This window comes from Branchiostoma floridae, unplaced genomic scaffold (genome assembly GCF_000003815.2).
Source record: "Branchiostoma floridae strain S238N-H82 unplaced genomic scaffold, Bfl_VNyyK Sc7u5tJ_1558, whole genome shotgun sequence".
NCBI lineage: Eukaryota > Metazoa > Chordata > Leptocardii > Amphioxiformes > Branchiostomatidae > Branchiostoma > Branchiostoma floridae.
Window position 1 is genome coordinate 226389 of NW_023365757.1, and position 12755 is coordinate 239143.

Here is a 12755-nt window from a genome sequence, read left to right on the forward strand (position 1 = left end):
CAAGAATCGGAGAAAGATCAACTTTTACCTTGTTGTGTTTATCAATAACAGACGGCTCAACAACACTCAACAGACCGTTCAGTATAATGTTATTTTTTATTAGACAAAACACGATTGAGGGAGAACATGAAACGTATCCGAAACAATTATATTGCACCAGTCTCGCTCTCAGTGATCTAACAACGGATACAAAAGGAACTGGTCACTGAAAATCTTTCTTGGTAGAGTCCTGACTCCCCATTTCAACTTGTTATCGTCCTGCGACAAGATTATCCAAGTAAAACGAGGTATTTATAAACTGCATTACCCTTCAAAAATCATCGGAAACAACACAATAAAACAGCAAAACAACAAAACCTAACGTTAATCGTTATCTTATACGTACGTTTATTGATACAAGCAATAGATAAATGATTTAGGTTTATCAACATGTTACATTGTCACTTACATTGTAACATTTGCTATATTACATACGGCTGTTGTGAAATCGTGTGGTCAATGGTTGAATGATAAGCCATTGCGTGTCATCGTTCAGAAGGCGTGGATATGTTTAGAGTCAAGATTATTTTGCACGTGCAAGTGCCTGTTCTATCAGATCGTCTGCCATGGACTTTAAGAATTTGGAGAAGGGGTTTGGTCCTTCGTTAGTGTACGCGTCATGCCCACAGCACTTCTTGTGTCCGACAGACCAGTGTTGTTTCTGACAGTCACGGCTGCAGTAGCGGGTCAGCTTACACCTGGCACACAGCTTCAGGGTTGACCTGTGGAGGATGAACAGGTAAACATATGCAATTCAATGACTATGCAGAGCTCAGGAAATTTTAATGTCGTTTATATCTCATCTTTTAGCTACAAAGACTTGCACATCGGACGCGACGTACTGATGACAAAGTTGGGCAGGGTGTGTTCTTTTCAAAGAAAGTAATAACAGAACATTTCAGCCGTGGAACCACTAACAAAACCTACCTGTAGCCTGGTTTGCCACACGTAGGGTTGCAGCATCTCAACAGCTTGGACTTCCTCGCCTCTTGTACAAGCTGCATACTCTCGGTACTTAAGTTTCCTCGCCTAATGGAAGATGTGACGCATTAATGCATTTAGGAGCAGCTATAGCACGCAAGGTCTAAAAGTTTAAAGCGACACATTATCGCATCAAAGTTTTTGTATATAGATGATTTTCGTATAAGTTTCGGAACAGTATACTAGTAAAACTTGCACCATGCACACACCCCCGTCCTCAAAAATATAGAAACAAACAATCTTCTGTCCAGTGCTACATGAAAGTTTGTCTACACGAAAAGTAATCCTCCATTGAATCTTAAGTCTAATAGAATTAGGTGATACTTACATGTCGTCTATATAGCTGTCTGGTAAATCAGGCCTTGCCCCAAGCTCAATCAGTCGCTTGACTGTGTCGACGTGATTGTAGATGCATGCAGTCATGAGTGGCGTGTACTGGAAGCCGTCCTTTATTTCTAATGTTGCACCATGTTGGACCAGCAAATCCACCACTTCTGTGTTACCTATGTGCGATATAAGACACAGAAATTACGTATTAAGTAAACGTTGTATTTTCACGTTCCTGCTAATTGTGTTTACCCTTTGCGCGCTTCTTATCGCGCTTTCTTATTTTATCACATCTAGTTCATGCTCTGCTTAGCCTATAGACATATCCGCTCACATGCATCTCTTTCCCACTACAGACATATCCGCTCACATGCATCTCTTTCCCACTACAGGTAGTAGTATTACCTACATTGCAAAGTTGGGTGACCATGAGGCAAGAGGTGATAATATCATAGGAATATTTCGCAATGAAAATCGTATGTCAGTATTCAGCTTATAGCGTCTATTGGCTTTGTATTCAAACAGCATGTGTTGTGTTTTGACCTACCATTGTGCGCTGCTGTGTGAAGAGGAGCAAATGTACTCTTGGATCTCTTCACCACAGACGCCCCCTTGCGGAGCAGGAGTCTCACTACATCTACATGTCCCCTGTTGGAAGCCAGGAACAGAGCTGTGCCAGAGCTGAAGACTTCACTGTTTACACGGTCGTAGTCGATGTCTGCACCTGCGTTTGGGGATTACAAGAGTGAAGCGTTGATATGATTTTACAAGTACAAGTGTGATACCAAAAGTTAAAAACAGCAATCACATATCAACTCACAAACTTGCAAAACACATTATGTATACCTAGTAGGTAAACAAGTGTGTTACTCATTGTATGTGTTGGCGATGGTAGATTTGTCATGGGTGACCGTGAGAAGTTTTTTTATCAACCCATATGGACTCACAGTTACGGAGAGCAATGCCTTCTGTACATTGTATAACGAAGTTCCTTTCGAAAAGACACACATAATACACAACACAAGGCTTAGGCATTATGATACGCACTATTAGACATGGTCTATTCCGTTATCTAATATGAGACATCATTCTTGCATACAGTACTGTAAATTGCAAATCTCCAGGGTAGAATTGTTACTTCCAATGACATAATTGTCATGCACGGTTGAATGGAACAACAGAACATACTAGTACATAGCGGCACACATCAGTCGTATGCAAGTTGTCTGTATGGCATAAAACAAACAACAAAGGTGTCGATAGTGTACTGTATGCACACAAGTGAGAACACCCTTGCTTTTTTACATTTGAATGCACATTTGAGTCGTATCCGCTTCAAAGCCTTGTTTCACATTCAGCTTTATAAGAGAAGATTCTTACGCAACTGCCGCAAATATATGACATGAGAACACTGAACACACAGATGCGAGGCATATACGGATATTCAAAGCTACTCTCCAAGCAGAGGTTGGTGGGGAAAACGCCACGATCCCCACCAACCTCCGCTGGGAGAGTAATTCAAAGCCAAGAAATAGCAGTGGCCAATGTGAATGCTGTCTATAAAGCAAACTGACTTCGTTTTAGGGGATGCTTTGACTTGTGGATGTGCAAATCACAAAATACCTGTTCAACTAGCAAAATTCATGTTCAACTTCTTTAGATCACAGGTGACCGGCATTTGTCACCGGAATAAAAAGTTCTTCAATGATTTACGACATCGTGTCTGACACGAGTATATAATTATCCGAGCATAGGTTGAGTAGATGGAGCATCTCGGTCACTTATGATAACCAGTCTCTGCTATCTGCCAACTCAACTTTTTGCTAGGACAACAGAGAATACGTCTTTAATAGGACAGAGTTTCAATTTGTGCTTACCTTCTTTCAAAGTCATTTCAACGCCCTCGACTGAGCCTTCCCTAGCAGCATGCAACAGTAATTCATTCACATCACTGTAAGTTTCCGCCATTTCGCCAGGACTGCTGTTGTCGTACCTTTGGCGCGTGCTGTCTGGGCTTGAACTGATCAGTGGAGAATCATGGGAGTTCGAAAGTCTCGTCACGTGATCTATTCTTTTGTCACGTGACTAGTGACATGGTAAGACAACAACAGCTCACGTGACCAGACAACGTCTTCCCATGGTTCTTCAGTTCCAGCCTATAATAAGGGAAATCGGTCAAGGTCTTCTAACAAGACTGCTCACTCGGAAGGTGTGGACAACAGCAGTTCTAGGAAGGCGTCAACAACAGTGGCTACAAGTTAACAAAATGGCATTGTATGGAATTGATGCAAACTATGACCTGTTGTGTGCTGCCAGGTATGGAGAACTTCAAGACGTTAAAGCGGCTTTGAAAGCTGGTGAGTACATATTTGATTCTCTTTCTTAAAGCGTTTACGCTATGATTATGACAACACACGCGCAAAGTGTTGAAGATGGTGTTTCTAACGAAATGACGGAAACCAAACCCTTGCGGAAACTTATCATCGTGCGAATGAATTTCTGTGTATGACGTTGAGTTTGGCCCACTTCAATGCGTTAGAATGACTTTGAAAGAAGGTAAGCACATAGTGAAATTCTTTTCTAAAACGCATGCACGCACCATACACCACGGTGTACAAGCGGGTTAATTGTTGTAGGACTTTTGTTGTAGATTTCGAACGCTGGTCACCTGTTTCTGTGATCTAGTCTTTTGTTTACAAATGTGTCCCTCATGTATTTGAGTCTGAGTTCTCTTTCACAAGTGCTGGGTGCAGCAGAAATTCCCTAAATGCTCACTCGGAGATTAGTAGAAAACTTGGGCTTTGGAGCAGTAGATGAGTGTTCACATGTAAATTAGACATAAGGACCCACGCAGTTACTTGGGACGCCTTTGTTCTATGGTATGCAGACAAGTTGCATAATGATAATAGATTAACGTGTTTGAATCAACACCAACTATGTGTTCTGTCCAGATTTTTTATGTAAAGTTAAATTTTTTGCTGTAAAACTACATGGATCTTACGCTTTACGTGAAAGAAAAAAGTCTATTCGCAAAGTCGCTATACAACTTGTGACATGCTCACCCTGGATAGTGCTAGTGCTGGATACAGTGGAAATGTAGTAAATGTTCTCTCAGAGTTGAAGAAAGAGCTTTGGAGCAGTAGATTGGTATTAAAATGTAAATAGGGGTTCCCTCACAAGTGCGCCTTTGTTCTTTGTTCCATGCTATGTAGACAACTTGCATAATCGTAATAGGTCATTAATGTCTTTTAAATCAACGGCAACTTTTTTTCTGACTGTGCCTAATATCTAAAAAATAATAATAATAATAATACTAGTAGTCACAACAACGTTTTGTCATATTTCAAAGAAGCATTTTGCTGTTTAATTTTGTTGTTGTTAGTTGGCCTAATTTACAGGTTTAACGCGAAAATTCGTCTCCCACGTTATAACGCTGAACAGTTCGCAAAGTTGTTAAAAGAGTCTCAAATTGGGAAGTCTATCAAGACTATATATGTTTTTTAGTAGACGGTACATAGGAACAGCCTTTCGATTCTAATTCAGCCCCATTCAGAAGAATATTATGATATCGGTAATGCTACGATTCGTCTTTCGGAAGGGATGTAAAACGGGTGTCCCGTGTTCGAGGTGGTGCATCGAGTAAGTAAATCATCCCCATGGCCATGATTTACGTAATCATTTATGTAAAATCATGCTTATTCATTTCAGCTTGTAGCTAACGTTACATGGCCCATACCGCTTTTCCGACATACTGAGCATAAGGTAGTGGTTATAGTAGGAAACATCGATGTGGTTTAAGATGTGGTTCCTAATTCCCCTACTATTTTGACAAATCATATGAACGTCTGTACACTCATGTAATCTACAAATGCAGGTGATGATTTCCCTGCTTTCCTGCCTTTTGTTAGATCAATGATGCTAGACTGACATAGGATATAATAATAACGTTTATTTGCAAGTTCGTGCCCGAGGGCTAATTGCAAGTACATGGTATAAACATAGTAGATAATAGTACAAGTGACAATGAACAGTTATGAACAATATTCTAATCTAATGCTAGTGTTGGCTATTTCTAAACAGATTGGGTTTGATTGTTTTTTTTGGAAGCAGAGGGAGACGAAAAGCCCCACCTTTTCTAAAATTTGTGAGTTCTGCGATTTTCTAAAATTTGTGATTTCATGAGAAAAGTGGCTTTCTGTTCGTCTGTCAACGTGGAGAAGTTGGGATAAGTCTTTGTGGCTTCTGTAAACTAGAGCGATTCTTTCGATTTGGTTGAATGAACATTTGGAAATAAAATGTGCTTCGTCTAGACTCCCACTGCTTTAGATGTACAACATTTACAAATTCTTTCACACACTGGTAATCTCTCACATCTACCTCTTTCTACTCCAAGAGGATGATCATGAGCGCTTATTCTGACTTTGCTTATTGCGGAGCGCAGCTCGAAATCAACTAGTTCTAAGTACTTCTCTCTAGTAGACAGATTTACAAATTTTGTAGAACCTCAACTTACCGTTACTTATACTTATATTATGTAGAGACGTCTGGATATACATATTAGTAATTCTGTTCCTTATCAGATTACATACATATACAGGGTCACAGAGTGAGTTGTCAGAGTACCAGAGATAAGAATATCCACTATAATCAAGGACGTTATATATAACGTCCTTACTATAATCACCAAGGTCTTCTAACAAGACTGCTCAGTCGGAAGGTGTGGACAACAGCAGTTCTGGGAAGGCGTCAACAACAGTGGTTACAACAAAATGGCATTGTATGGAATTGATGCAAACTATGACCTGTTGTGTGCTGCCAGGTATGGAGAACTTGAAGACGTTAAAGCGGCTTTGAAAGCAGGTGAGTACATAATTATGTATTTCTCTTCCCTAAAGCGTTTAACGTTATAATAATGTCAACACGCGCAAGGTGTTGAAAACGGCGTTTTTAACGAAATGAAGAAAGCCTGTGTCTATGGTATGTTGTATGGTTTGAGTTTGGCCCACTTCAATGCATTAGAACAGCTTTGAAAGCATGTAAGCACATAGTGAAATTCTTTCCTAAAGCGCAAGCACGCACCATACGGCAAGGTGTACAAGCAGGTAAATTGTTTTGGTTTCGAATGCTGGTCGCCTGTTTCTGTGATGTAGTTGATCATGGCTTTTCTACTGTTTATAAACGTGCCCTATACATATCTTTGTCTTTTATACCGCATGTTAATCTCATTAGATTAACAGGTGGCATAAGAGTATCAAAAGTGTCCAACCTTGGTCCAACTGGCCCTCACCCTGACCCTTTGGATAGAAATGTCTTTTTATGCCGCTGGTAAATATGTTGTGTTGAACGTTGAATGTTCTCGGAAACTGCGTCACTTTAGTTTATGGGCAACATCCGCATCAATATTTCTTGCCTCTGGGTATCCCACCACGCCACCCCCTGGAAAATGTGCAAATCATAGCATTTGCTGTTATAAACAGTCACTGTGTTAACGTTGCTTTGCTTCACAAGTGCTGGGTGTGGCAGAAATGCCGTAAATGCTCCCGCAAAGATCGAAAAGTTGGAGCAGTAAATGTGTATTCACATGTAAATTAGAAATAAGGACCCACGCAGTTACTTGGGACACCTTTGTTGCATGGTATGCAGACAAGTTGCATAATGACAATAGATTAGCGTGCTTTGAATCAACACCGACTATGTTTTTTTTCGTCCGGATTTTGCTATAAAGTTGAGATCTTTTAAAATGTAAATTATATGTAAATAAGGACCCCCTCACAAGTGCGCACAGTGCACTAGCCGCACATTTGTTCTTTGTTTCATGCTATGCAGACAACTTGCATAATGATAATACGTCATTAACATGTTTTAAATCAACGCCAACTTTTTTCTAATTTGTGCCTGATGTTTTACGTGGTAAAAAGTTAGCAAGTAATATAACACTAGTAGTCGAATACCAAGGTCGCAAAATAATAACGTTTTTGTCATGTTTCAAACAAGCATTTACAAATAAGATCAACAAAACTTTTGCTGTAGTTGAATTTTTCGTTGTTACGCAGCGTAAGATGGCCTAATTTACAGGTTAAACGCCACGTTATAACACTAGACGGTTCGCAAAGTTGTTCGAGCTCGCATTGGGAAGGAAAGTCTGTCATGACTGTATATGTTTTGTAGTAGGCGGTAGGAACAGCCTTTCCCTTAATTCAGCCCCATTCACAAGAATATTAATACTATTATTGGTAATGGTATAATGATTCGTCTTTCGGACGGGATGTAAAACGGGTGGTGCATCGAGCAAGTAAATCAGCCCCATGATTTACTCAATTGTAAAACCATATCAATGTTATTACCAAACGCAGGTGCAGACATCGACTTCGACCACGTGGACTGTGAGTCCTCCAGCACTGGTACGGCGTTGTACAATGCTTGCATGAAGGGACACATCGACGTGATCAAACTGCTACTCCGCAAGGGGGCGTCTACGGCGAAGAGAGACAAAACTGCATTTGCTCCCCTTCACGTAGCAGTACACGAAGGTAAGACAATCCACAACAGATGATGGTGTATATGTGACCTATTGGATCATCCGAATTTGCAAAATACGTACTGCTTATACCCCCTCACGTTAGGCGAAAATCGATCGGACGACGAGTCTGTGAGCTCTAAATTACGAGGAGGCATGACCCTGACGGGCAGGGGGGACTCTGCAATTTCTTCGTTGGCATCATGGCCATGCCTCCTCGTAAATTAGAGCTCGCAGACTCGTCGTCCTATCGAATCGCGCCTAATGTGAGGGGGTATATTACTATAAGGAAACCCTCTTGATAGATAGTACATGTAGCATGTGAGCGAAGAGGTCCATAGTACATATATATGCCAGGCCAAAACGTGCTGCACATACTACTAGTATGACATTGAAAAGCACACACGCTATACTGACAACCACACACGCACAAGAATCTGCAGTAACTTTTTATGAAGGCATATCTCATTTAGAAGGGATGGGAAAATACAAATACCCAGTTTGCTTGATTTATATATCCCGTTTCTCCCATCCTAGGAAGGATTGACGTAGTTGACTTGCTGGTGCAGCATGGTGCAACAGTAGACATACGGGACGGCTTCCAGAACACACCACTCATGACTGCATGTGTCTACAATCGTGTGGACTTAGTTAAGCGATTGATTCAGCTTGGAGCAAGGCCGGATGTAAAAGATGGCTACATAGCCCAGAGGCAAGTATACATCCTTCTCGTGACCTAGTGAACTATTGCTTCTTAATGTAGATACATTTTTATATTAAACTGAACTGTATTCTTTTGTATATTTTTTTCAGGGTGTATGTGTATGGTGTATATTTTATACCTGCTCCGATCCACTACAATCCGGATGTCATAAAATCGCGTATCACTTATACTGTGCGTCCTATATAAACGTATATACGCATGTGGCCTATAGTTACCTAAATGAGTCATATCTTCCATTATAGATTGGGAGACTATACCGGCTGTGACAAGAGTCGGAGGCTGATACAAGCGGCGGCGAAGTCCAAGCTGTTGAGATGCTGCAACCCCAAGTGTGGCAAACCTGGCTACAGGTAGATTTTCTGCTGACGGTTCCGCAGCAAAATGTTGTATTTCTACTTTGTCAGAGAAGAATGTTTATCAAATGTTGGTATATTATAGAACCAAATAAATTATTTCCATTTGACTTTCTACAACAGTACTCTTTGTAGCCTACGAAATGACGTTCTGAACCCTGCACAGTCCCTAAATAGATTGTTTACCTTCTACAGGAAAACCCTGAAGCTGTGTGCCGGGTGCAAGCTGACCCGCTACTGCAGCCGTGACTGTCAGAAACAGCACTGGTCTGTCGGACACAAGAAGTGCTGTGGGCATGACGCGTACACTGAAGAAGGGCCACATCCCATCGACAGAATGGAATCACATCCTAGCACATGTCCATGTAAACAAGAGAGGTTTAAATTTCCAAAGACGTCTGTAGTGAAACGGCTTTATCCTAAATGAAGAACTGTTGAACACACGATGCGGCAACAGCCATATCAAATGAAGTCAAAAGATAAGTGGCAATTTGGAATGTTGGCAAATCCGGAATTTCTTACTTTGGTCAGTATGGATAAGCTGCTTGTGTTTTTGTGTAACGTTTTATACAATAATGTTGTGTCAAATCTTTTTATTCACATATGTAGTCTGTAAAATTTTACATGGTTCCGTCAATAACTCGTTCAAGTTGGTTTATCTTGTAAAAGAAAGTTAAATTTGGAGTCAGAATGCAACAAATAATTAGAAAATGTTGCAGCGCCCCCATTTCCTGTCGTTAATGTTTTATGTTGGACGTTGTTGATGTTTACCAGTAAGCTGACAATCTGTTCATTTCACAATTACCCCCTCCCCCAAAATTAGATCTGAATTGTGATTAGTAATGTCCGAGCTAAAGTAACATTCTAGTGTACGATATGTTAGTGTTTTGGTGTGAATGTAATGCTATCTCAGTATCTGTTGTTATTCTATGTAAATAAAAGCAAAATGAAAAGTGAACAAGTCTCTTGATAACTTGCAATTGCTTTTCCCTGTTCGTGTGTAAGTTCAAATGAATAACATGACCAGAACATATCAAAACCGGAAGTTCCGTTGCACTACCATATAAAGCCGCTAGAGGACCCATTACTGAACACCTTTGTTTTACCGACCAATACCCATACCGACTGTAATGTTTGATCCGCACACACTGGGAATGGCCCTACTCGTGTTTTATGAGTGTGCTGGGTTCTTTTATACCCCTGTCACATTTGTAGAAAATCGATCGGACGACGATTTTGCGGCAATCGCCCGATCCTCGCTTATAGTAATAGCTTTATTGCACAACAATTGTACGAGGTACAAAGTATGGCTTAAATGTAACAGGGAAAAAGTGAACAAGTCTCTTAATATACTAGTAATGCCCCATCCCCTTTATGTTTTATGATTGACCTTGTTGAGGTTTATTTCCCAGTTCCCAAGTTTTTTCCCGAAATTAGATTTGTGATGTGATTCGTACTGTCCAAGCTTCGGGAGATCGTTACCTTCTTCTGACAAGAGTTAATCTATCTGCTATTATATTGTAGATGAATAAAAACAAATATATAAAAGGTGTGTAAGTTGACCAGATATGACCAGAACATGGCATATCAAACCCGGAAGTTCCGTTGCAGTACCGTACAAAACCGCTAGAAGACCCATTAGAAAACTTGACTTTTGTTTTCCGATCTCTACCCACATCTTCTTCTTGGTTTTCGAGACTACTAACTTCAGCTGAAGAATCTATAGTCAATATACCGACTGTTAGGTTTGATCCGCTCACACCTGGAATGCCCACCACTCTTTTCTATGAGCGTAGTGGGTTCTTTTACGTGCTCGAAGTCTCCTCAAACACAAACTCGAGGGAGTCCCTAGCCAAATGCTCCTTTTTATCCGAGGCAAAGGGGCAAAAAATCCGACAGAATTCGCACCTGTCGAAAATTGATAAGCGCGTGGATGTCATACATATTATCAAATCAACATGACCTCGCTGGGAAAAACCCACGCGTTACGTTTAGCATAAAATGTCTAATAGACTAATATATGGATATTAGTCTAGTACCCACGAATCGGAGAAAGATCTATTAACATTTACTTTGTTGTGTTTGTTAATAACAGAAGGCGTCACAGTTCATTACCTATTCAGATTCATATCACAACACTCAACAGACCGTTCAGTAGAATGTTATTTTTTATTAGACCAAGCTCTTTCTTTAACCTCCTTGATTAGACGAAACACGATTGAGGGAGAACATGAAACGTATCCGTGACAATTATGTTGCAACAGTGAGCCACGTTCTCAGTGATCTAACAACGGATACGAAAGGTAGAGTCCCGACTCCACATCTTACATTTCAACTTGTTAACGCCCTGCGACAAGATTATCCAAGTAAAAAGAGGTCTTTATAAACCACATTACTGTTCAAATAGAAACTAGTTGACAAAACAAACAAAACTTAGCGTTGTCTTATACCTACGTATATGGATACAAGCACCATAAGAAAGAGACAAATGCTTCAGGTTTGGCAACTTATTGTTTGCTATACATATGTATTTCATATGCGGCTGTTGTCGTGTACTCCACAGTTCTTCGTATTGAATGATAAGTCGTCTCATGTCATCGTTAAAGATCAGAAGTAGTAAAAACGTTTAGAGTCACAATTCTTTTGCACGTGCACATGCCTGTGCTATTAGATCATCTGCCATGGACTTGAAGAATTTGAAGAAGGGGCTTGGTCCATCGTTAGTGTACGCGTCATGCCCACAGCACTTCTTGTGTCCGACAGACCAGTGTTGTATCTGACAGTCACGGCTGCAGTAGCGGGTCAGCTTGCACCGGCCACACAGCTTCATGGTTTTCCTGTAGAAGATAAACAGGTAAAGATGCAATTGAGTTACTATGAAGAACTCCGGAAGATTTTTTTTTCATTTTGTGAGCTACAAAGACTTGTAGAAAGTTCAATTCATATACCAAGTTGCACATCGGACAAAATTGGGAAGGGGTTTCTTTTCAAAAGTAATAACAGAATATTTCAGCTATGGAACCGTTAAAAAACCTACCTGTAGCCTGGTTTGCCACACTTGGGGTTGCAGCATCTCAACAGCTTGGACTTCCTCGCCTCTTGTACAAGCTGCATACTCTCGGTACTTAAGTTTCCTCGCCTAATGGAAGATGTGACACATTAATGCATTTAGGAGCAGCTATAGCACGCAAGGTCTAAAAGTTTAAAGCGACACATTATCGCATCAAAGTTTTTGTATATAGATGATTTTCGTATAAGTTTCGGAACAGTATACTAGTAAAACTTGCACCATGCACACACCCCCGTCCTCAAAAATATAGAAACAAACAATCTTCTGTCCAGTGCTACATGAAAGTTTGTCTACACGAAAAGTAATCCTCCATTGAATCTTAAGTCTAATAGAATTAGGTGATACTTACATGTCGTCTATATAGCTGTCTGGTAAATCAGGCCTTGCCCCAAGCTCAATCAGTCGCTTGACTGTGTCGACGTGATTGTAGATGCATGCAGTCATGAGTGGCGTGTACTGGAAGCCGTCCTTTATTTCTAATGTTGCACCATGTTGGACCAGCAAATCCACCACTTCTGTGTTACCTATGTGCGATATAAGACACAGAAATTACGTATTAAGTAAACGTTGTATTTTCACGTTCCTGCTAATTGTGTTTACCCTTTGCGCGCTTCTTATCGCGCTTTCTTATTTTATCACATCTAGTTCATGCTCTGCTTAGCCTATAGACATATCCGCTCACATGCATCTCTTTCCCACTACAGGTAGTAGTATTACCTACATTGCAAAGTTGGGTGACCATGA

At 40.5% G+C, this 12755-nt stretch overlaps 3 protein-coding genes across 7 annotated transcripts in view; 1 reads left to right on the forward strand and 2 right to left on the reverse strand.

The window, feature by feature from the left end:
• Positions 1 to 77: 77 nt before the first annotated feature.
• LOC118408143 (poly [ADP-ribose] polymerase tankyrase-2-like) lies at positions 78 to 3401 on the reverse strand. The gene is made up of 5 exons (XM_035808782.1): positions 3225 to 3401; positions 1895 to 2071; positions 1349 to 1523; positions 967 to 1068; positions 78 to 761 (listed from the first exon to the last, which is right to left on the reverse strand). Exons 1-5 carry the CDS (start codon positions 3313 to 3315, stop codon positions 563 to 565), a joined length of 744 nt encoding a protein of 247 aa, XP_035664675.1. The 5' UTR covers positions 3316 to 3401; the 3' UTR covers positions 78 to 562.
• Positions 3402 to 3454: 53 nt separating this feature from the next.
• LOC118408131 (poly [ADP-ribose] polymerase tankyrase-2-like) overlaps positions 3455 to 12755 on the forward strand; it is a 26839-nt gene continuing 17538 nt past the window's right edge. Inside the window, exons 1-5 of one of the 5 annotated variants that reach the window (XM_035808753.1) lie at positions 3464 to 3704; positions 7701 to 7877; positions 8402 to 8576; positions 8831 to 8938; positions 9137 to 9899. In XM_035808753.1, the coding sequence (XP_035664646.1) occupies positions 3485 to 3704; positions 7701 to 7877; positions 8402 to 8576; positions 8831 to 8938; positions 9137 to 9368 (912 nt within the window). In that variant the 5' untranslated portion in view covers positions 3464 to 3484 and the 3' untranslated portion in view covers positions 9369 to 9899. Of the gene's footprint in view, positions 3705 to 6036; positions 6208 to 7700; positions 7878 to 8401; positions 8577 to 8830; positions 8939 to 9136; positions 9900 to 12755 lie in introns of those variants that run through there. The other 4 variants (XM_035808755.1, XM_035808756.1, XM_035808758.1 and 1 more) reach the window with 4 other exon arrangements.
• LOC118408149 (ubiquitin carboxyl-terminal hydrolase 15-like) lies at positions 11092 to 12569 on the reverse strand. Its single transcript, XM_035808789.1, has 3 exons — positions 12361 to 12569; positions 11979 to 12080; positions 11092 to 11778 (listed from the first exon to the last, which is right to left on the reverse strand). Exons 1-3 carry the CDS (start codon positions 12453 to 12455, stop codon positions 11574 to 11576), a joined length of 402 nt encoding a protein of 133 aa, XP_035664682.1. The 5' UTR covers positions 12456 to 12569; the 3' UTR covers positions 11092 to 11573.

Excerpts from the sequence above, each read along its gene's own strand:
- LOC118408149 (XM_035808789.1), bottom strand. The coding sequence starts at position 12,455 with ATGACTGCATGCATCTACAATCACGTCGACACAGTCAAGCGACTGATT. Across the intron at positions 12,081-12,360 it reads GACAGCTATATAGACGACAT|GCGAGGAAACTTAAGTACCG; the intron begins GTAAGTATCACC and ends ATCTTCCATTAG. Across the intron at positions 11,779-11,978 it reads TGTGGCAAACCAGGCTACAG|GAAAACCATGAAGCTGTGTG; the intron begins GTAGGTTTTTTA and ends TATCTTCTACAG.
- LOC118408143 (XM_035808782.1), bottom strand. The coding sequence starts at position 3,315 with ATGGCGGAAACTTACAGTGATGTGAATGAATTACTGTTGCATGCTGCT. Across the intron at positions 2,072-3,224 it reads TGAAATGACTTTGAAAGAAG|GTGCAGACATCGACTACGAC; the intron begins GTAAGCACAAAT and ends CCCCAAACGCAG. Across the intron at positions 762-966 it reads TGTGGCAAACCAGGCTACAG|GTCAACCCTGAAGCTGTGTG; the intron begins GTAGGTTTTGTT and ends CATCCTCCACAG.